Raw genomic sequence first — 21871 nt, 5'->3', positions numbered from 1 at the left:
TCCAAAATATACAAACAACCCAATCAAAAAATGGGGAGAGAAGACCTAAACAGATGTCTCCAAAGAAGACACACAGATGGCCAACAGCCAAGGACAGATGCTCAACAGGGCTAATTATTAGAGAGATGAACATCAAAACTACAATGAGTTGATCACCTCATTCTGGTCAGAGGTGATATCACATCACCTCATTCTGGTCAGAATGGCAATCACCAAAAAGTCTACAAATAATAAACGCTGGAGAGAGTGTGGAGAAAAGGGAACCCTCCTGCACTGCTGGTGGGAATGCAAACTGGTGCAGCCATGATGCAGAACACGATGGCGGTTCCTTAACAAACCAAAAATAGAACTAGAATATGACCCATCAATTCCACTCCTGGTCATATATCCAGAAAAGATGAAAACTCTAGTTCGAAAAGACATGCGTACCCCAGTGTTCAGAGCAGTACTATTTATAACAGCCAAGACGTGGAAGCAATCCAGGTGTCCATCAACAGATGAATGGATAAAGATGATGTCACACACACACACACACACACACACACACACACACAGAAGGATATTAGCCACAAAAAAAATGAAATACTACCATTCACAGCAACAAGGACGGACCTAGAGATTTTCACACCAAGTGAAGTAAGTCAGACAAAGACAAGTATACTGTGATATCACTTTTATGTGGAATCTTAAAAAAAATGATACAAAGGAACTTATTTACAAAATAGAAACAAACTCACGAACAACAAACTTCTGGTTGCCAAAGGGTAAACGCAGGGCAGGGGTAAACTTGAAATTTGAGATCAATAGATACACACGGCTATATATAAACATATATTTATTTTATACTACATATATTTTATGTATAATATTTTATACTATATAAATATATATTTTATACTATATACATTCTGCTAAGTTGCTTCAGTTGTGTCCAACTCTTTGTGACCCCATGGACTGTAGCCCACCAGGCTCCTCTGTCCAGCAGATTCTCCAGACAAGAACACTGGAGTGGGTTGCCACGCCCTCCTCCAGGGGATCTTCCCAACCCAGGGATCAGACCCAGGTCTCCCTCACTGCAGGCATATTCTTTACTGTCTGACACCAGGGTTGCCTATAATATACTAATATTACTACATATAAAATAAATAACAAAGACCCACTGTATAGCACAGGGAACTATATTCAATATCTTATTAAAAAATGAGGTTACATATGCCACAAATCTAAGTGTATAGCTTGATATATGTGGCAATGTATATATATATGAATTTTAAGTACTTGTACTTATGTGTGTATATATACTTGTGTGTACATATATATGCATATATACATGTACACATACACACACACCTCACACATTTTAGGTGTCCAGCACAATGAATTTTTGCAAATAAATGCAACAGGTAAGCACCACATTGATCAGACAGTGCATTTCCAGCTCCTGAAAGACACTCACACCCCTGCTCCATCCGTTCCCTGTCCCCAAGACAGCCACTCAGCCTAACTTCTGGCACCGCAGACTCGTTCTGCCTGATCCTGAGCTCCGCGTATGTGGACTCACACGGGAAGCCCCCGCCTGGTGCGTGGCCTCTCACCACGGCCCAGTTACGCATGTCTCTCCCTTTGTCTCCTTCTGGCTATACAGTATCCTGTTCTTGGAACAGTCCACGACCTACCCACCCAGAATCCACACTTGCAACGAGCAGCCAGTAAGGCTGTTTCACTCTACTGTCTGGCCGGCTGTGGTCAGTGAGGGCCGAATGGGCCAGCAGGAGAAGGGATGTCGGCCCTGCTGTGACTGCTGAGTGGTTCCCAGGCCACTAGAGACACAGACGCCTGTGCTGGCTGCTGGAGGTGAGCGGCCTCCGGCCTCCCGGCTGCACCCCAAGCTGGAAGAGCCCCGTGCTCCCATGCATCCCCCGCGGGACTTTTCCGGGCCTCCAGACCGGACTCCGTGGGTGGCGGGGCCACGGTGGGGGCGGTGCAGGCGCCTCTATTATTCGACTGGGATTTTTCTGCTACGCCCTCGCTGTGTGGCCGGCTTTCTGTGGTATCCTTTTATAATAAACCCAGGAGTCTCTAAGTAATCTCAGTCTCTCGGGCCTGCTGTCACTTAGGTCACCAAACCCCACAGGCAACAGGTGTACCCGTGAAATGGCTGCCTGTAATAACGAAAACCCGGAAACCACCTAAATGCCCGCGGTCACGTTAAGTAAGTTACAGCCCAGAAAGAGGCGGCTCTTGAACCAAACAAGGCTGGGATGCATGAATGGACAACATGAAAATCTAAGATACGCTAGTTAAGTTTGGAAAAAAAAAATGAAGCAGACAGCAAAACGATAGAGGTTAACACTGAGCTGTTGGGGTGAAATTCTCCAGAACTTCTGCTTTCTATAGCTTTTTCATTTGACTTTTTGTTGTTGTTTTACAATGCAGACATTTTCTTCCTATAATCAGAAAATTAAAAGCAAAAGTCACCCATCCTTCTCACTCCCATACATCCAAGTTCTATAAAAACAGTACTTTTTGCTGCCTTGGTGGGGCTTATGAAAGTGCTCTGGTGAATTCCCTGCAGGGCCAGCACCATCTGCCTGGGTTTTCTTACAGCACAATACCCTTTTTAGCCCTGAGGCAAGAGAGGCCGTATGATCCAGAAAGCCCAGAATTTTCTATTGCCCCCAACCCCCTCTTCAATCCCGTAGCCCTGAGGTCAGCTGGGCCACCAGAGAACAGCCACTTGGGGGAACACTGGCTTTAAGGATAAAACCAGCTTTAACTGGAAACTTCCATCTGCCAGACCCCACGCTACGCTGCGCACACCCGCCCTCACGTTTATCCTCAAGCCACTCCAATCTGCAGGTATTCGGATTGTCTCCACTTCAGAGAGGCAGAAACTGCCGCTCGGCGGGTCAACATCCTGGAATAGGCGTGGGGCGTATGTTGGCAGTACCAGGCCTGGGACTTGCTTGGCGCTCAGTCCATGATTTGCAATACGGAGCTGGGCCTTCCCCTCTCGGAGTTTTCAGAAACTGCCCGCAATTCACATCCAGCGTAACCAAAGCTGTTAACAGGGAAACCACTCAGGGAGAGTGAGTCAAATCGCATTTGCCAATTCACATATGGGGGAAGCCTCAGGAGTCTCCTGGGACAGCAGTGCCATCTAGTGGCCACTTCCTGGGACAGCAGCACCATCCAGTGGCCGCGTCCCAGGACGGCAGCGCCATCTAGTGGCCATCAGCCAGAAGCTCTTTCCTCCCCTGCTTCGTCCCTCCTCAGGGGAAATGCCGCCATCCTCTTTTACTGGAAGCTTTTCTCAATCCTGTCTTGGGGGCCAAGAGCCTGCCTGTGACACAGGCATCCCATCACTTGTCTTCTCTTCCCTGCTTCCAGCAGGCAGGCCCTGAGGCTTGGTGCAGTTATCTTGGAATAAAAAAGCTTTTGATCAAGTACAGAGGATTACGAGCTAAATCAGGGTTTCACACCCTGGGCACTGTTGACATTTTGGGCTAACTACTCCTTTATTGGGGGGGGCTGTCCTGCATGTTGTAGGATTTTAACAGCATCACTGACCTCTACCCAGAGGCCAGTAGCACAGCTCCCCAGGAATGTCTCCAGACGCTGACAAATGTTCATTGGAGTACAGTCACCCCCAGCTGATGACCACTGACTTAATCTGCCTGGGCTGAAACCCCTTCTGGATTCCGGCCTTGCCAGAGCTGTGACCTGGGGCCAGCGAGTCAAACTCTCCGAGCATTAAAAAGAGGGCACTGACAGCACCTGCCTCGCAGCGTGGCTGTTTCAGATGACGAGCCCGGGGCTCGGCAAGGGCAGGCAGAGGCTCCAAGTCACCCTCACCAGTGTGGCAGTACAGCTGAAGCAGGCAGGCAGGGGCCAAAGCCACGCCCTGGCCACGTTCTTCCCCATCCTGCCGCTTCCAATGCTTATTCTGTTGGCTGTCTACTCAGTGACCCAAGCTCTTTAATAACAGGATATAAAGAAGACACGCAAATGCCCTCAGAACCACCCAGCAGAGGGGAGCCCTCTCTCAGCCCTGCACAGCACCCTACCATGCAGGGATTAAAAATGGCACTAGGGACTGAACTGTGTGCCCCCAAAACTCATGTGCTAAAACCCTAACCCCCAAAGGAACTGCATCTGGAGACAGAGGCTTTCAGGAGGTAAGTAAAGGTCACATGAGGTCAGAGGGTGGGGCCCTGACCCAAGAAGACTAGTGTCTTTACAAGAAAAGGAAGAGACATTAGAATCCTCTCTCCACCTGCACAGAGGAGAGAACATGTGAGGACATAAAGAGAGTGAGGCCCTGCAAACCAGGAAGACAGGCCTCCCCAGAAGTCAGCCCCGGCGCCATGATCGTGGACTGCCAGCACGAGCACTGTGAGAAACACATTTCTGTCATCTGAGCCGCCCAGCCTGGGGCACGCGCTCTGGCAGCCCAAGCACACCAAGACACACGGTGAGCACAGACATTCTCAAAGCAACATGAAAACCACGGCACACAACGTGTAGCGACACCCAGCGGTGTGGAGGCCAGTGTCAGGACTGTCCTTACAAAGTGAGGTCTCGTGACTGATGTTCTCAAAGAGGATGTTTAGGGTCTGCAGCAGCTGAACGCACACGTAGCGGCCCGACTTCTGCCGCAGGATGTTCAAGAAGAAAACGAACATGTTCTTCTCCAGGAAGAAGCTGGGGAGAGAAGGGGACAGCATCAGTGGTCTTCCACACGTAGAAATGCGCGTCATCCTCTGGTTACACACCCAGCACATGTTGCGGAGCAGCCATGCCACACCACACGCATGGGCTTGGCTTCTGAGACACCCAGTTCCCACGACGCTGTATTCCACTCAGAGAAATGCAACCTTTCAGACTCTCTTCCTGGAATGTGGGAACAGTGCTGATTCTGGGAAGCGGTGAACTTCCAGATTTCGGACAGAGAGGGAAAGGTCCTTCCCAACTAAATGATGACACAGTGATCTATCTACGCTTCTAAAACCAACAAGCAGCCATTTTCCATCCACATTTTACAAGCTTAGTTTTCCCCACTAAGCCTCCTTCCTTAGCTTTCATAGCTCTGAGTGCTCACCAGCAACCTAGGAACCAGAATAATTCCCCGCAAAGGGGCATGAGGGTGCTGAATAGTCAAAGAGTTTGGGTGGTTTCTCAGCTGGCAAGTTGGTCATTTCCATATCTAGGGAATGAGAACTGAAAGGAAAGAGAAAGTGCTGATGTGGTCATGGGACACCAGCCAGCCCCCAGGCCTTTCTCTTCCTGCACAGACTATTTGCCTGCATGCAGGCTGGGGCCACTGACTTTGGGGGGCACACAATGGCTCTTTTAATCTTGAAATGGAGATCCCCTAATGCCTTTCTTTAAAGGAAGAAAATGTTTTTAGTTATGTTCTCCATATTTAAGCTAAGGGGCTTCCCTGGTGCCTCACTGGTAAAGAATCTTCTTGCCAATGCAGGAGACACAGGTTCAATCCCTGGGTCAGGAAGATCCCCTGGAGAAGGGAATGGCTACCCATTCCAGTGTGCCTGTCTGGAAAATCCCATGGACAGATGGGCCTGGTGGGCTACAATCCATGGGGTTACAAAGAGTCAGGCCTGACTTAGTGACTAAACAACAACAATTCAAGCTGAGACCAGGTCACCTCTCATCTAGGACGCTCAGGACGTCCTAGCCATCTCGTGGATCTGTTGTTGGCTCAGTCTTGGGGCCTCTCTCTTCCCACCACCATCAGCACCCTGCTGGCAGGACCATGGCCTGGCACTGGCTCGGGCCTGCAGACTTTCTGTCTGAACGGGCAGATGAATCAATAAATCTGACCTTAGAGGGACCCTAAATTCTTTCCCAAGGGAGTCTGTGTGCCAATAAATGCCATCCACAATGACCCCCAGAATATTTCCATCATTTGATGAGTCGTGTCTTCCTTTGCTTCAGGTTGTATAAAGCTGTGACTGCCAAGTGTCACCCCATAAGTTCACTGCAGCCCCATGACCAGCTTGGGAACTTGTCAATATGCCTGTACCTAGATCTTGTCCAGGGGTAGATTCCATATGTCTAGTGTGAAATTTGGGTGCCTGGATTTTTACAACCCCCTAGAGGCGTGAGGGGATCCTTGGGAAAGTGGCTAATTCTAGGGCTGGGGCAGGGAACATGCCAGATGAGCCTGGAGCACCACAGGGGACCAGAAAGTAAGGAAGTGCTCAAAAATCCAAAAGGACGGGGATGTGTCACAGGGACACAGAAAGCGACCTCAAAGAGCCCCCAGTGCTCAAAGCCGGAACAACGCCAGCACAAAATAAATCACAGAGCGCTGGGTTATCATCCAGAGTACAAAATAAACACTCATGAGTCCAACCTTGCAGATACTGTTTTTTTACAAATTGAAACCTTGTGTTGAGCAAGTGTGTTGACACCATTTTCCCAACAGCATTATTTCTTAATTGAGGTATGTATGCTGATTTTGCAGACACAAGGCTGCTGCACCCTTGACAGACTACAGAATGTTGCTGCTGCTAAGTTGCCTCAGTCATGTCCGACTCTGTGTGACCCCACAGACGGCAGCCCACCAGGCTCCCCCGTCCCTGGGATTCTCCAGGCAAGAACACTGGAGTGGGTTGCCATTTCCTTCTCCAATGCAGGAAAGTGAAAAGTGAAAGTGAAATCGCTCAGTCGTGCCTGACTCTTAGTGACCCCGTGGACTGCAGCCCACCAGGTTCCTCCGTCCATGGGAGTTTCCAGGCAAGAGTACTGGAGTGGGGTGCCATTGCCTTCTCCGACAGAATAGTGTGACCATAACTTATATGCACTGGGACTACCAAAAAAAATTCACGTGACTCGCTTTACTGCACTATTCACCTTATTGAGGTGGCCTGGAACCAAACCTGCAAAATCATCAAGAGATGTATATAAATAAATGACTGGATAGATTAAATAAATGAGGAGAGGAGACAAATCTGCTATGCAGAAGAATTTCAAATATCGTCTATAGATTCGCCCTCCTTCGAGAAGGTGGAGCTTAATTCCCACACCCCCAGGAAGCTGGACTTAGTGACTCACTTTTGGAGACCAGTGTAGGGAAGGAGGAAAGAGTAACCTTGGGGTAGAAAACCCTGGCAGATAGCAGCTGCACCAAGTGATCCGGTTAACCCACCAGGGACCATGTGGCTGTCAGGAACAATGACATTCCGGGAGGGGAAGCGCACTTCCCCAGGAAGCACCCGTCCCCAAAACTTCCAGGCTCATCAGGAGAGAAACAGCATAGAAACCCAGACTGGGGGACATTCTACAAGACAGCTGGCCAGTCCTTCTCAAGACTATCAAGGTCATAAACAACAAGAGAAAATTGAACAATTGCCACAGACCACAGGACGCTGGGGAGACATAACAAGGAAGTGCACTGTGGCACCTGGATTGGGATCCCAGAGCAGAAAGAGGATGTTAATGGAAAAACTGGTGGATTCCAAATCAAGTCTGGAGTTGACATAATAGTGGTGTTTTGACAAATGATGTTAACAGGGGAACAGGGTGAGAGGTAAATGGAAACCTTCTGTGTAATCTAAAATCTAAAATTATCCAGAAACTTTAAAATGGATTAAAAACAAATTCTCTTGGGGCCTCTGCAGGGCAGTGATTTAAGAATAACGGCCTCTGAGAGCTCGGCAGTTTCTCTAAGATGACAAGTGGACTAAAAAAATCCCTTCTAGTACAGGTGACTCTCTGTTCGTTTCCAAGGCAAATCATTCACTATCACAGCAATCCAAGTCTATGCCCCAATCACAACTGCCAAAGAAGCTGAACAGTTCTATGAGGACCTACAAGACCTTCAAGAACTAACACCAGAAAAAGATGTTTTTTTCATCATAGGGGACTGGAATGCAAAAGCAGGAAGTCACGAGACACCTTGCAAGTTTGGCCTTGGAGTGCAAAATGAAGCAGGGCAAAGGCTAACAGAGTTTTGCCAACAGAACGCCCTGGTCACAGAAAACACCCTCTTTCAACAACACAAGAGACGACTCTACACATAGACATCACCAGATGGTCAATACTGAAATCAGATGAATTATATTCTTTGCCGTGGAAGATAGAGAAGCTCTATGCAGTCAGCAAAAACAAGACCTGGAGCTGACTGTCCTACAGATCATGAACTCCTTACTGCCAATACAGATCATGAACTACTTATTGAAGAAAGTAGGGAAAACCACTAGACCATTCAGGTATGACCTAAATTAAATCCCTTACGATTATACAGTGGAAGTGACAAATAGATTCAAAGGATTAGTCTGATAAGAGTGCCTGAAGATCTATGGATAGAGATTCATAACATTGTACAGGTGGTGATCAAAACCATCCCCAAGAAAAAGAAATGCAAAAAGGCAAAATGGTTGTCTGAGGAGGCCTTACAAATAGCTGTGAAAAGAAGAGAAGTGAAAGGCAAAGGAGAAAAGGGAAGATATGCCCATTTGAATGCAGAGTTCCAAAGAACAGCAAGGAGAGATAAGAAAGCCTTCCTAAGTGATCAATGCAAAGAAATAGAAGGAAACAATAGGATGGGAAAGACTAGAGATCTCTTCAAGAAAATTAGAGATACCAAGAGAACATTTCATGCAAAGCTGAGCACAATAAAGGACAGAATATGGACCTAACAGAAGTAGAAGATATTAAGAAGAGGTGGCAAGAAAACACAGAAGAACTATACAAAAAAGATCTTAATGACCCAGATAACCACGATGGTATGATCACTCACCTAGAGCCAGACATCCTAGAGTGCAAAGTCAAATGGGCATTAGGAAGCATCACTACGAACAAAGCTACTGGAGGTGATGGAATTCCAGCTGAGCTATTTGAAATCCGAAAAGATGATGCTGTGAAAGTGTTGCACTTACTATGCCAGCAAATTTGGAAAACTCAGCAATGGCCACAGGACTGGAAAAGGTCGATTTTCATTCCAATCCCAAAGAAAGGCAATGTCAAAGAATGTTCAAACTACCGCACAATTGCACTCATCTCATATGCTAGTAAGGAGAAAGCAATGGCACCCCACTCCGGTACTCTTGCCTGGAAAATCCCATGGATGGAGGAGCCTGGTAGGCTGCAGTCCACGGGGTCGCACAGAGTCGGACACGACTGAAGCGACTTAGCAGCAGCAGCTGCTAGCATATGCTAGTAAAGTAATGCTCAAAATTCTCCAAGCCAGGCTTCAACAGTACATGAACCAAGAAGTTCCAGATGCTCAAGCTGGTTTTAGGAAAGGCAGAGGAACCAGAGATCAAATTGTCAACATCCAATGGATCACAGAAAAAGCAAGCGAATTCCAGAAAAACACCTGCTTCTGCTTTACTGACTATACTAAAGCCTTTGACTGAGTGGATCACAACAAACTGGAAAATTCTTAAACAGATGGGAATACCAGACCACCTCACTTGCTTCCTGAGAAATCTGCATGCAGGTCAAGAAGCAACAGTTAGAACTGGTCATGGAATAATGGACTGGTTCAAAATTGGGAAAGGGGTACATCAAGGCTGTATATTGTCACCCGGCTTATTTAACTTATATGCAGAGTACACCATGCACATCAATAACCTCAGATATGCAGATGACACCACCCTTATGGCAGAAAGCAAAGAGAAATTAAAGAGCCTCTTGCTGAAAGTGAAAGAGGAGAGTGAAAAACCTGGCTTAAAACTCAACATTCAGAAAACGAAGATCATGGCATCCAGTCCTATCACTTCATGGCAAATAAATGGGGAAACCATGAAAACAGGGAGAAACTTTATTTTCTTGGGCTCCAAAATCACTGCAGATGGTAATTGGCAGCCATGAAATTAAAAGACGCTTGCTCCTTGGAAGAAAAGTTATGACTAACCTAGACAGCATATTAAAAAGTAGAGACATGACTTTGCTGACAAAGGTCCATCTAGTCAAGGCTATGGTTTTTTCCAGTAGTCATGTATGGATGTGAGAGTTGGACCATAAAGAAAGCTGAGCGCCAAAGAATTGATGCTTTTGAACTGTGGTGTTGGAGGAAACTCTTGAGAGTCCCTTGGACAGCAAGGAGATCCAACTAGTCCATCCTAAAGGAGATCAGTCCTAACTATCCATTGGAAGGACTGATGCTGAGGCTGGATACTCCAATACTCTGGCCACCTGATGTGAAGAACTGACTCACTAGAAAAGACCCTGATGCTGGAAAAGATTGAAGGAGGGAGAAGGGGATGACAGAGGATGAGATGGTTGGATGGCATCACTGACTCAATGGATATGAGTTTGAGCAAGCTCCAGGAGCCGGTGATGGACAGAGGACCCTGGTGTGCAGCAGTCCATGAGGTCGCAAAGAGTCGGATACGACTGAGCAACTGAACTGAACTGAGTAAAGATGACACGATTTCTCATCTTTAGCCCAAGCGTCTCTCTCATTTCCATAAACAGATACCAAGCAACCAACAAACAGTAAAGTCCCCACAGATCCTGAAAGGCAACTCGTCCTGCTTACAAGCAACACCTGTTTATTACCCAGGTTTTCCTTAGGGAACCCAAGCAGTGTCACAGGTCTGTATTTCACACAATTTGCATTTTCCACAAGTAGCTCCATCTGATGAAAACCTCACTGATGAAAACACAGAACCAGCCAGAAAATCAGAATATCTAATAAGGAAGCTGGGTTGGAAAGGGAACACCTGTATTTGTATTAAGTGGTTTTACTAAGTGGCCTCAATAGTTCCAATTGAGATTAGTTTATATAAAAATAAAATCTGTGTTTGATGGTTGTCACGACCCCAATCCTTCTGCGTTCAGACGTTGGGACAGGTCTGTTGGGGAAAGCAGTTCATGGGTTACGGCCTTTGCTTCTTAATTATCCAGTAGGGGCACCTTCTAAAATGATCATTTGCTAATATTTCTTGAGTGCCTACTCTGTACCAGGCACTGGGCAAGGAACTTGCTCTCTCTCACTTAACGATGAGGAAACTGAGGCAGGCCTAAGCCTGTTCACCAAGGAAGTGTGAGAGTGAGGAGAAACCCCTCCATGGACTTTGGCTTCTTCACTTAGCAGCTGCATGACCTTGAGCATAAACATCTGTGGGGGCGGGGATGAAGGTGGGCACGGCAGCAGGTCCTCCACCCTGGGGGAGCCGGGAGACCTCCTCATAGGAGGATCGTCCCATCATGAGCTCAGCACTGCGGCCAGCACCAGTGAGCACAATTGCCGCTAACCCTCAGTGTCCCCCACCCCCACCCTCACCCCAGGGAAGGGTCTTTTCAGTTCACTTGGAATCTAACACCCAAGACATTTTTTCTTTCCTTTGGGAGAGATAATCAGACATGACTTGGAAAATTATCCATGACATTTCCAGATTTCTCCAGGGACACTCATTTCCATAACTTGCCCATTTTCAGCAGGCATTTCTACAGCGTTTCAAGGACATTTGAGAGAGAGAGAGAGAGAAAAGGTGCAGGACCGAACTGGCGTCAAACCCTGACGTCACTGGGAATGACTCATGGCTCGCATTTAGAAAAACATGCAAAGGGAGAAGAAGGATCAGAAAACAGACACCCTTACTCAAACACAGAGCTGTCATTCTGGTCCCCCCAGATGAGGATCTCAGTGATGGACCGGATGGTCTCCACCAGCAGGTTCCTGTTCTGCTCCGTGACGGTGGTGTTCTTGGTCAACACGTGGTACAGGTACCTGAGAGGAAGGGAAGAAAGGAGAACTCAAGGTGACCACTGAAACGGAAGCCAGGCCCAGGGACCATGAGCAGCGTGTTATCAACAGTTTGGCTGGGTGTTTTTCAGACTCGGTGGTCAGCACAATTCCCATTCAGAGGAGACGTAACTCACCACCCGAGAATAAAGGCAGACGACACTTCGAACTGTTACATAACCAGCAACTTACCAACCCGAACCGAGGCAAGACTGCCAAGCTTCTGAAGACAGGCATGTTCACACTCCAGTGTGGGCAAGAGAATGGCCTCGATAGCGGGACAAAGCAGGGACAGAGCCCACCAGAGACTCAAGTGCAGGGGCGCAGAAGGAAGGCCAGGCGACGGCCTTTTTCACACTCTTAGGTGGTTCTGAGGCCGCTGGAACCAATGGAGATGCACAGCTCAGCGCCAAATGCCTAAGAGCTGCTGTCTGGCTGCTGCAGAGATGAGACCTGGAGTCACAGGTCAGGGAGGATGGGGCCCAGAGCCAGCGGCTGGGGCACAAATCACAAGCCACCATGATCGCCCCTGGAATGCCCTAATCCCCCTGCGCAGGACTGATGGCTCAGATGAAGTGGGTGGCCTGCAGTTCAAGGGCAGTGATCTTACCCGCTGTGTGCAGCTGGAAGTGGAGTGGACTCGAGGGGTAATGACGAGGTACCTCACCCACCCACACATGCAGAGACCAGAGGCCCGGCCTCATCCTGGCGGGCAAGAGAATCGCAGAGGCCATTCCTGAGCAGCGCGGGGACCAGCAGCCTGGCCGACACCCTGGGAGTGCTGCCTGGGTCAGCTTTCAAGAGAGCGTCTCCCAGGCCCGCAGACTGAGGCCAGTTCAGCTTGCCAAGGTCCTGTTTGCTGGTCAAAACCCAGCTCAGTCACCTCTAGGTGAAGCCTGCTTCAAGAACCTCCCTCCCGCTCTCCTGCCCGAGGGGATTTGCTTGCTCCCTCCTCTCTGGCACCTCTGTACCCAGATGCATTTGCTGCTTCACAGACCACTAAGATTTGCAGTGATCTGCCTCCTTCACGAAACCTGAGTTCCCTGAGGTCAGGAACATCATCTTACTGATCCTGGTGACCCCAAAAGACTCCAGAATGTCCGATACACTGTAGGTGCTCAATATGTGGTGAATGGGAGTAGGGGGCCCATTTTCACAGATAAAAGGTAGATCAGAGTATACAAGACAAAATATAGTCAAGGAGTTAAACACAGCAAGTAATGGCAAAGAGCAGCAGTGACGAGTTCAAACTTTCGGCCCCAACAGAGAGACCTGGGCTTGATTCCTGGCCCTGTCGCCTGCTGCGCGTGGCCTTCCATGAGGCATTTCACTTCTCTGGGGCCCGGGGTCTACAGCAGTCAAGGCCTCCTTGCTGGATTGTTCCAGAGATTCTGTGATGACACGCTGAAAAAGCCAAGCCCTGCGCCTGGCACATGGAAAGTGCTCACAGGAGGCAGGGCTACCGGCTACTGCCATTACCACCCTGTGGTTGTTCTGGGGAGGGCCATTGTTAAAACCATTATTTAAATTCTAAAAGGAATACTCCACGAACACAGGAAGGACAGACAGGCTGGATCCACACAAAGGGAGGACTTCACGGCAGGAGTTATAAGAAGGTCCAGAGAAACCAGAGCAGGAAGTGGGGAGTCTGGTATGAGCTGGGTGACATCAAGCAAGCGACTTATTCTGTGTATCTCAGTTATCTCACCTGTAAAATGGGAGCAGCACCAGCATGTGAATCCTTTAGTACCTATTATGGTGTCTTAGGAACAACCAAGTTAAAAGGTAGATAACTAACCTGGCAGTTCCCATGCATGACACGAGTGCCAGCTATTACTGTCGTTATCATTGCCTTCACCAAATAATCCCTGAAAGAAATTCTAGTAACTATGAGGAGGCCCTTACAGACAAACCCAGCGTGAGGGTGGGTGTTAAGTTCTCAAAAGAGGATTCTCGGCACTCCCACGTGCGGTGCATGGCCTGCATGACTGGCCCTGTGTGCAGGCGGGCCTTCCTGTGACCCTCATACTCGCAGTAGCTTGCTAGCAACGCACAGGCCAGGAAGGGACCTGAGGGGCACTCAGCAGCTCATCCACAGCCGGGGGGGCAGAAGCTGTCTGAGGGCTCCAGCCCACCCCACACCTCCGCAGACCTTGCGGCTCTCTGCCTTTCTCAGTGGCGCCATCTGCTGGCAAGTGGTGATGCAGCACCAGGGTCTCACATGACCATGACTGAAGGTGGGTGTCTTTTCACATGTTCAGAGCCATCTAAATATTCTCCTTTGTGAGGTGCCTGTGCGAGTTTTTTGCACACTTTTTACTAGGTAGAGAACCTTTTTTCTTATTAATTTGATGGAGTTTATGCATTCTTAATACAAAACCCTTACTGGATACATGAAAGTGAAGTCAAGTGAAGTCACTCAGTCATGTCCAACTCTTTGTGACCCTATGGACTGTAGCCCGCCAGCCTCCTCTTCCATGGGATTTTCCAGGCAAGAACACTGGAGTGGGTTGCCATGTCCTTCTCCAGGGGATCTTCCGGACCCAGGGATCGAACCTGGGTCTCCCGCATTGCAGGCAAACGCTTTACCCTCTGAGCCACCGGGCAAGCCCCTACTGGATATATACCTATGGCAAATGTTTTCTCTGAACGCAGCTTTTCACTTTCTTTTTCTTTTTCACTCTCTTTTCACTCTTTTCACACCTTTTCACTCTCTTTACAGTGGTCTTTTGATGAGGAAAACTTTCACATTTTAACGTGATCCAATTTATCAATCTTTCCCTTGGATAGTGCTTTTTGTATCCACCTGAAGGAATCCTTACCTACCCCAAGGTCATGAAGAAATACTGTTTTTTTCTTTTAAAAAGGTATTGTTTTACCTTTCACATTCTGACTTAGAGCACACCTGAAACTCACTTTTCTGTATAGCGTAAGATATTAGCCAAAATTCATTTTTCCCATACGGCGATCTAGTTGATTCCGCATCATATACTGAAAACGTCCTCATTTCTCCAAAGACACCAATGTCGACTTTGCCGTTAATCAGGCGACCACTTGGGACTCTTTCTGGATGCTCTAGTTCTGCTGATCTGTTTGTTTACCTTTGTGCCAACACCATGCTATCTGATCACTGAAGCCTTATAATAAATCTTGCAATGTGATGTCTTCCAACTTCTTCCCTTTTTTTTCCCATTACTATATTGGCTATTCTTGCCCCTTTGAATTTCCATATACATTTTAAAATCACCTTCTCAATTTCCACAAAAAAATCTGCTAAGGTTTCCTTTAAGACTGCCCTAAATCTCTAGCTAAATAGGGAGAGAACTGACATCTTTTTGAAAGTGTAACGTGATGACATTTACATTTCCTTCAAGGTTTGCTGGATGGGGGCTTGCGCATCTTTTGTTAGATTTATTCCTAGGTATTTGATGGGTGTTTTGATGCTGTGTAAATGGGAGTGTTTTAAAATATTCATTTTCTAAATGTTTGTTGTTGGTGGATGCAAACACCCACCAGATCTCAAGCTCTAAATTCCCACTGCCGCTGGTTCATTCTTTTGCCACCACAACGCCCAAGCACACTGTTTCAGGTCACGTCTTAGGGAGAGCCCCTCGATATATGTCTGCTTAAATGTGGTGAGGGGAAACAAGAGAGCTGAATGGATGAAAGGTTAATATTCTAATGTTACATCTAATTCCAGAGCTTTGGAAGATCAAATAATTCAACCACCTCAGAAACACTAATACAATATTAATACAATAACTTTCTGGTTTTAAACATAACACTATTTTAGAAAGATTGGAAACTTCAACAACAAAGAGAGAGATGACCACTGCTGGAGTTGCAGTGTATTTCCTTGGGTCTTTTTCTTTGCTATGTAATCTACACTCTTGAGCTCACGTGTGCTTGTGTGCTAAGCCGCTTCGGTCGCGTCCAGCTCTTTGCGACCCTATATTCCAACTCTTTGTGACACTATGCTCCGACTCTTTGCGACCCTACGTACTGCAGCCCCTGCCAGGCTCCTCTGTCCACGAGATACTTGAGCTCACGTGTGCGTGTGTGCTAAGCCGCTTTGCTCGTGTCTGACTCTTTGCGACCCTATGTACTAGAGCCCCTGCCAGGCTCTTCTGTCCACGAGATACTTGAGCTCATGTGTGCGTGTGTGCTAAGCCGCTTCAGTTGCATCCGGCTCTTTGAGACCCTATGTTCTAGAGCCCCTACCAGGCTCCTCTGTCCATGAGATACTTGAGCTGATGCTGTATGTCTGTTACCATGTCCATCTTTCTTCCCGCCTCCGGCTAAAATAAAACCATTTCTGTTACTGGTACCTGTTCACAAGCGTCAGTAGTGGCTACAGAGCACACCACTGAAAGGACAACACAGCAGCCATTTTACCCTGAGCCTCAGAAAGGAACAACAGTGTTATGATATCACCACAACATCCCCACCTGCAAGGCTGCTGTTCTGTGTATATCAGTTTCGAAGGACAGAGTGACAGATTTTTCTCTTACAATGATAATGAATGTTACGACAACAGTTTCTCTCAAACTCTGTGTGTGTGTCCATTTTAACCACCATCATCACAGAGACAGTCGCAGCCTCCTCTTGCCAGGTCTCCATTCCGAGGGCCTCAGATGAGCTCACTCATAAACCCGTACAACAATCCTGCCAGGCTGATGCCCTGGAGCCCAGGATCCGCCCGGAGTCCCAACACAGGGACAGGGCGCCCAGGCAGTGAGCCCACATTTATAACCATCGTAATGCAGAAGATGCAAACAATGACGTAAACGCTTTTATTAGTCAAGCATTTCCATGAAGTGATGAATGCCTAGCACCCAAGACATACACAACAAACCAAAAAGGCATGGCCACATGTATCCGATCTTAAGAGAAGTCCTTATCATGGGCCCTTATGCCACTTCTCCGGAAAACAGCCAGCATTATCATGTCTCCAGCGGAAATTCTGCAGAAATGTAGAGTCTCAATTTCAAACTTTCGCACAGGAGCCAACTCTACTCTGAGAGACAAGCTGGAATTCGAAATGCCTGGAGACAGAAACACGGCAGCCTGTTACCAGCGTACATGCCACACACCAGGCTCATCCCCAAGGACTCCGACGGAGACAGATCCCTCCTCCACGGACCCTGCTTCCTCAAGAGACTCACTTATTTTCCAAGTCAAACCATCACAGTAAATAATAATTATATCCACTTCAGAGGCAGACGTACTAAGTTGAAGTTCATACAAGTTTTATGACTTGTATCATGCACTGCAAGGAAATCAAACCAGTCGATCCTAAAGGAAATCAACCTTGAATATTCAATGGAAGGAATGATGCTGAAGTTGAAGCTCCAATACTCTGGCCACCTGGTTTGAAGAGCCAACTCATTGGAAAAGACCCTGATGCTGGGAAAGACTGAAGGCAAAAGGAGAAGGGGGTGACAGAGGATGAGATGGCTAGATAGCATCACCAACTCAATGGACATGAATTTGAGCAAACTCCAGGAGAAAGAGAAGGACAGAGGATCTCGGCGTGCTGCAGTCCATGGGGTCACAGAGTCACACGTGACTTAGCAACTGAACAAGCACCATGCACTTACGTGTCAGTTACCGTGAGAGGAAGGATAGGGCCTGGGCGGGGCTAGGAATCTACTTCCCCAAAGCACACCCCATCCCCCAGATAACAATGTCTGGGGTGGGAGGACATGGAGCCTGGGGCTGTTTGGCCTCTTCAGCACCAGGGCAGACACTTCCCAGAGGGTTCCATTCTGTGTCCTGAAAACCTCCACTTGGTCAGCATCCAGCCCTCTGGCCAGTAGGGCAAGGAGAAGCTACAGGCAGGGTGGACGCAGGCTAGAAGATTAGGAGAAGGTGTCACAGGCGGTGCCTCTCCCAGTGAATCACCTCTGAAAGATGTCAAACTGGGCCGGCAAGTGAGGCCAGGTCTGAGATGCCAGGGAGCATTTAACCCTAGAAAAAGTCACAGCTCCAGCCCAGGCCCTGTGCCCAAACAGGCAAGAGCAAACTGTTGTTAAGAAAAGGCAGGCCACAGAGTAATGGAAATAAAAGCAAAAATAAACAAACGGGACCTAATTAAACTTAAAAGCTTTTGCACAACAAAGGAAACTAGAAGCAAGGTAAAAAGACAGCCTTCAGAATGGGAGAAAATAATAGCAAATGAAGCAACTGACAAAGAATTAATCTCAAAAATATACAAGCAGCTCATGCAACTCAATACCAGAAAAATAAACGAACCAAAAAACGGGCCAAAGAACTAAACAGACATTTTTCAAAAGAAGACATACAGATGGCTAACAAACACATGAAAAGATGCTCAACATCACTCATTATCGGAGAAACGCAAATCAAAACCACAATGAGGTGCCATCTCAGGCCGGTCAGAATGGCTGCTATCAAAAAGTCTACAACAATAAATGCTGGAGAGAGTGCGGAGAAAAGGGAACACTCTTACCCTGCTGGTGGGAATGCAAACTAGTACAGCCACTATGGAGAACAGTGTAGAGATTCCCTAAAAAACTGGAAATAGAACTGCCATCAGTTCAGTTCAGTCGCTCAGTCGTGTCCCACTCTTTGCGACCCCATGAATTGCAGCACGCCAGGCCTCCCTGTCCATCACCAACTCCCGGAGTTCACTCAAACTCACGTCGATCGAGTCAGTGATCCCATCCAGCCATCTCATCCTCCGTCATCCCCTTCTCCTCCTGCCCCCAATCCCTCCCAGCATCAGGGTCTTTTCCAATGAGTCAACTCTTCGCATGAGGTGGCCAAAGTATTGGAGTTTCAGCTTCAGCATTAGTCCTTCCAAAGAACACCCAGGACTGATCTCCTTTAGGATGGACTGGTTGGATTTCCTTGCAGTCCAAGGGACTCTCAAGAGTCTTCTCCAACACCACAGTTCAAAAGCATCAAATCTTTGGTGCTCAGCTTTCTCTGTAGTCCAACTCTCACATCCATACATGACCACTGGAAAAACCACAGCCTTGACTAGATGGACCTTTGTTGCAAAGTAATGTCTCTGCTTTTGAATATGTTGTCTAGGTTGGTCATAACTTTCCTTCCAAGGAGTAAGCGTCTTTTAATTTCATGGCTGCAGTCACCATCTGCAGTGATTTTGGAGCCCCCCAAAATAAAGTCTGACACTATTTCCACTGTTTCCCGATCTATCTGCCATGAAGTGATGGGGCAAGATGCCATGATTTTAGTTTTCTGAATGTTGAGCTTTAAGCCAACTTTTTCACTCTCCCCTTTCACTTTCATCAACAGGCTTTTCAGTTCCTCTTCACTTTCTGCCATAAGGGTGGTGTCATCTGCCATACAACCCAGCAATCCCACTGCTGGGCATACACACCGAGGAAACCAGAACTGAAAGAGACACGTGTACCCCAATGTTCATCGCAGCACTGTTTACAATAGCAAGGACATGGAAGGGACCTAGATGTCCATCAGCAGATGAATGGATAAGAAAGCTGTGGTACATATACACAATGGAGTATTACTCAGCCATTAAAAAGAACACATTTGAATCAGTTCTAATGAGGTGGATGAAACTTGAGCCTATTATACAGAGTGAACTAAGTCAGAAAGAGAAACACCAATACGGTATATTAACACATATAAATGGAATTTAGAAAGATGGTAACGATGACCCTATACATGAGACAGCAAAAGAGACACAGATGTAAAGAACAGACTTTTGGACTCTGTGGGGAAAGCGAGGGTGTGATGATTTGAGAGAATAGCGATGAAACATGTATATTACCATATGTGAAATAGATGACCAGTCCAAGTTCGATGCATGAAGCAGGGCACTCAAAGCTGGTGCACTTGGATAACCCTGAGGGATGGGATGGGGAGGGAGTGGGAGGGGGGTTTGGGATGGGGTGGGGGGTCACATGTACACCCGTGGCTGATTCGTGTCAATGTATGGCAAAACCACCACAATATTATAAAGTAATTAGCCTCCTATTAAAATTAATTAATTAAAAAAAAAACAAGAGGAGGCAGGCCAGCACTTGCCTCTTTTGTACGTCCTATGACAAACTCCTGCTGATCTTTTACTGTGTGCCAGGCCCTGTCCTGGCATCTGACAACTCCCCTGGGGAACAAGCCGCCCGGGTCTCTGTCCCCCTGAGGCTCACGGTCAAATTTGGGAGAAACAAACACACACATATTCAAGATCATTTCCAACCGTGAAAGGACACACCTGAGGAACCCGGGCCAGGCGTGCTGGGGATCTAACTCACAGCTGAGATCTGACATCCAGCCTGAAGCGCCCAGAGCACCTCCAGCTGGTCGAACCTTTGGCGATGAGAAGCTCACATAATGTGCTGAGTGGGACAGCGGAGGCGAGAGCAGGAGAAGTCAGAGAGGGCGGGAACATCTTGTTGGCTGAAGTCACCAGAGCGACTGTTATGGAGGAATTAGTGAGATCTGTGGGGGTTCCTTTTTTCACGGTTGTGCCACGTGGCTCACTGTGAGTTCCCTGATCAGGGACTGAACCCAGGGCGTGGCAGTACTAGTGCAGAGTCCTACTGACAGGCATGGGAGAGAGCATGGTGCAGACAGGTGAGGGGTGTGTAAGAGTCAGTGAGAGAAGAGCCGTCAGCGTGAAAAGGCCCGAGAAACATCCCTGGGTTATGGCCGTGCTACCCTCACTGACTGTCCGTAGGAGACAGCAGGCGTCCTGAGGGTGTGCCCCTCCAGCTCGGCCTCCAAACTCGGGCCAGACCAGAGCACGCGGCTCCCCGCTTGCTCTCAGCCTAGTGTCCAGATTCCTCAGCAGGACCTGGGCTCTGTGGCCTCTCCCGTCCCACGGCTCTGCACTCGGGTCCTCTACCCCGTCTTGCCCTGACTGCTCCCCTCACCTAACAGCCTGCCTCCCTGCCGCAGGCTTCCCAGACGCTGCATCCTCTGCCTGCAGCATCCCCACTTCCAGCCCCTGACTGCCTGGAACAACCGCTCATCCTTTACATCTCCACGTAAACCGCTGTCTGCCTACCGAGGATGCTCCTGGCTCGCCAGCCAGGGTTAGAGGGTCTCCATCTATGCTCCCAAGCTGGACAGGTGGGCACGGAGCCTGGAGCACTCAGAAGGCCTGGAGGAACTTTAGACCTGACACCAACAGGTGCCTCAAAGAGTGATATGATGAGTACAATATTCTGAGAAAATGAATCTGGCTATACAGCGCCCCGAGCTCTGAAAATAATCTGCACAATCTTAGGCAAAAGTTGAACATACCAAGAACAGGTGAACGTCTGCCTGCTGGGCGTCCATTCCTCTTCTTCATTTGCCGGTGCTGAACCATCCCTTTCTCTCATTCTCTGCCCACTGGCCTGGAAGGAGCTGATGCCACCCTGACTCCAGGGAAGGGCCTAGTAGAGCACCCATGCCCCCGCCACAGTGACTGACTCAGGGACAGGCAGGAGACCCCAGGTCGGTGCAACGATGCTCACTTCCAGACTTCTGCCGGAAGCATTAAGAAAAGAAGCTTGCTTTTTCGCAGGGGTTGCCAAGCTGATTGGATGTAATGGAGCATTCTGAGAATGACACCAACCGAGAAGAAAGCAGAGACAAGAGGTGGGAAGAAGCACATACTGACAACTTCGTCTGAACACCCAGACTCAGCCACAGCTTAGCTAGGACAGTGTGTTCAGTGGCAAGAGTCAATCAGATCCATCTGGGGCTGAAGGTGATTCCAGAGGGGCTTCCATCATTTGCAACCAAGAATCTTAACCCAGACCCAAAGGAGATCAGAGTTAAGGCAACGACCCAACCCAACAACAAGAAAGTTCCAGCCGTTTGTGGACTTGCAGTCCCTAGTGAAGGGGATGCCTCAGTATCGATCAGGCAACTCCATCAGCCAAGGTTCTGCTCGTCCATGTGATAGCCTTGCCATTGGTCTGGCCGATAAACCCCCCATGATGTGCAGCAAGCCACTTCTTACTATTTCAATCTGCCTCAACTAAACCACTAACTCCATTCAGTAGACAAAGACCACAGTACACAGCTTTCCACTGTTTAGCAGAAGTAAAACCCTATCTTACAAGAAAAATTTGTTCTCCAGTTTGAAAGCTAGGAATGTTATGAATAATGTGGTTCAGAAAAGGTTTCCAGGTCTCTGTACTATCT

General features: G+C 48.0%; 1 protein-coding gene across 6 annotated transcripts in view; it reads right to left on the bottom strand.

Annotated features, from left to right (window-relative positions):
- Positions 1-21871, bottom strand: part of CLEC16A (C-type lectin domain containing 16A) — a 231838-nt gene that overhangs the window by 206322 nt on the left and 3645 nt on the right. For 5 of the 6 annotated variants that reach the window (XM_055562154.1, XM_055562155.1, XM_055562156.1 and 2 more), the window contains exons 2-3: positions 11579-11707; positions 4571-4704 (exon numbers count right to left, since the gene is read on the bottom strand). In XM_055562154.1, the coding sequence (XP_055418129.1) occupies positions 4571-4704; positions 11579-11707 (263 nt within the window). The remainder of the gene's footprint in view (positions 1-4570; positions 4705-11578; positions 11708-21871) is intronic. The other variant, XM_055562157.1, reaches the window with a different exon arrangement.

Source organism: Bubalus kerabau, chromosome 23, assembly GCF_029407905.1.
Source record: "Bubalus kerabau isolate K-KA32 ecotype Philippines breed swamp buffalo chromosome 23, PCC_UOA_SB_1v2, whole genome shotgun sequence".
NCBI classification, from domain to species: Eukaryota; Metazoa; Chordata; class Mammalia; order Artiodactyla; family Bovidae; genus Bubalus; species Bubalus kerabau.
Note: the sequence above shows the minus strand (reverse complement) of the source record. Positions and strands in the feature narration are given on the sequence as shown.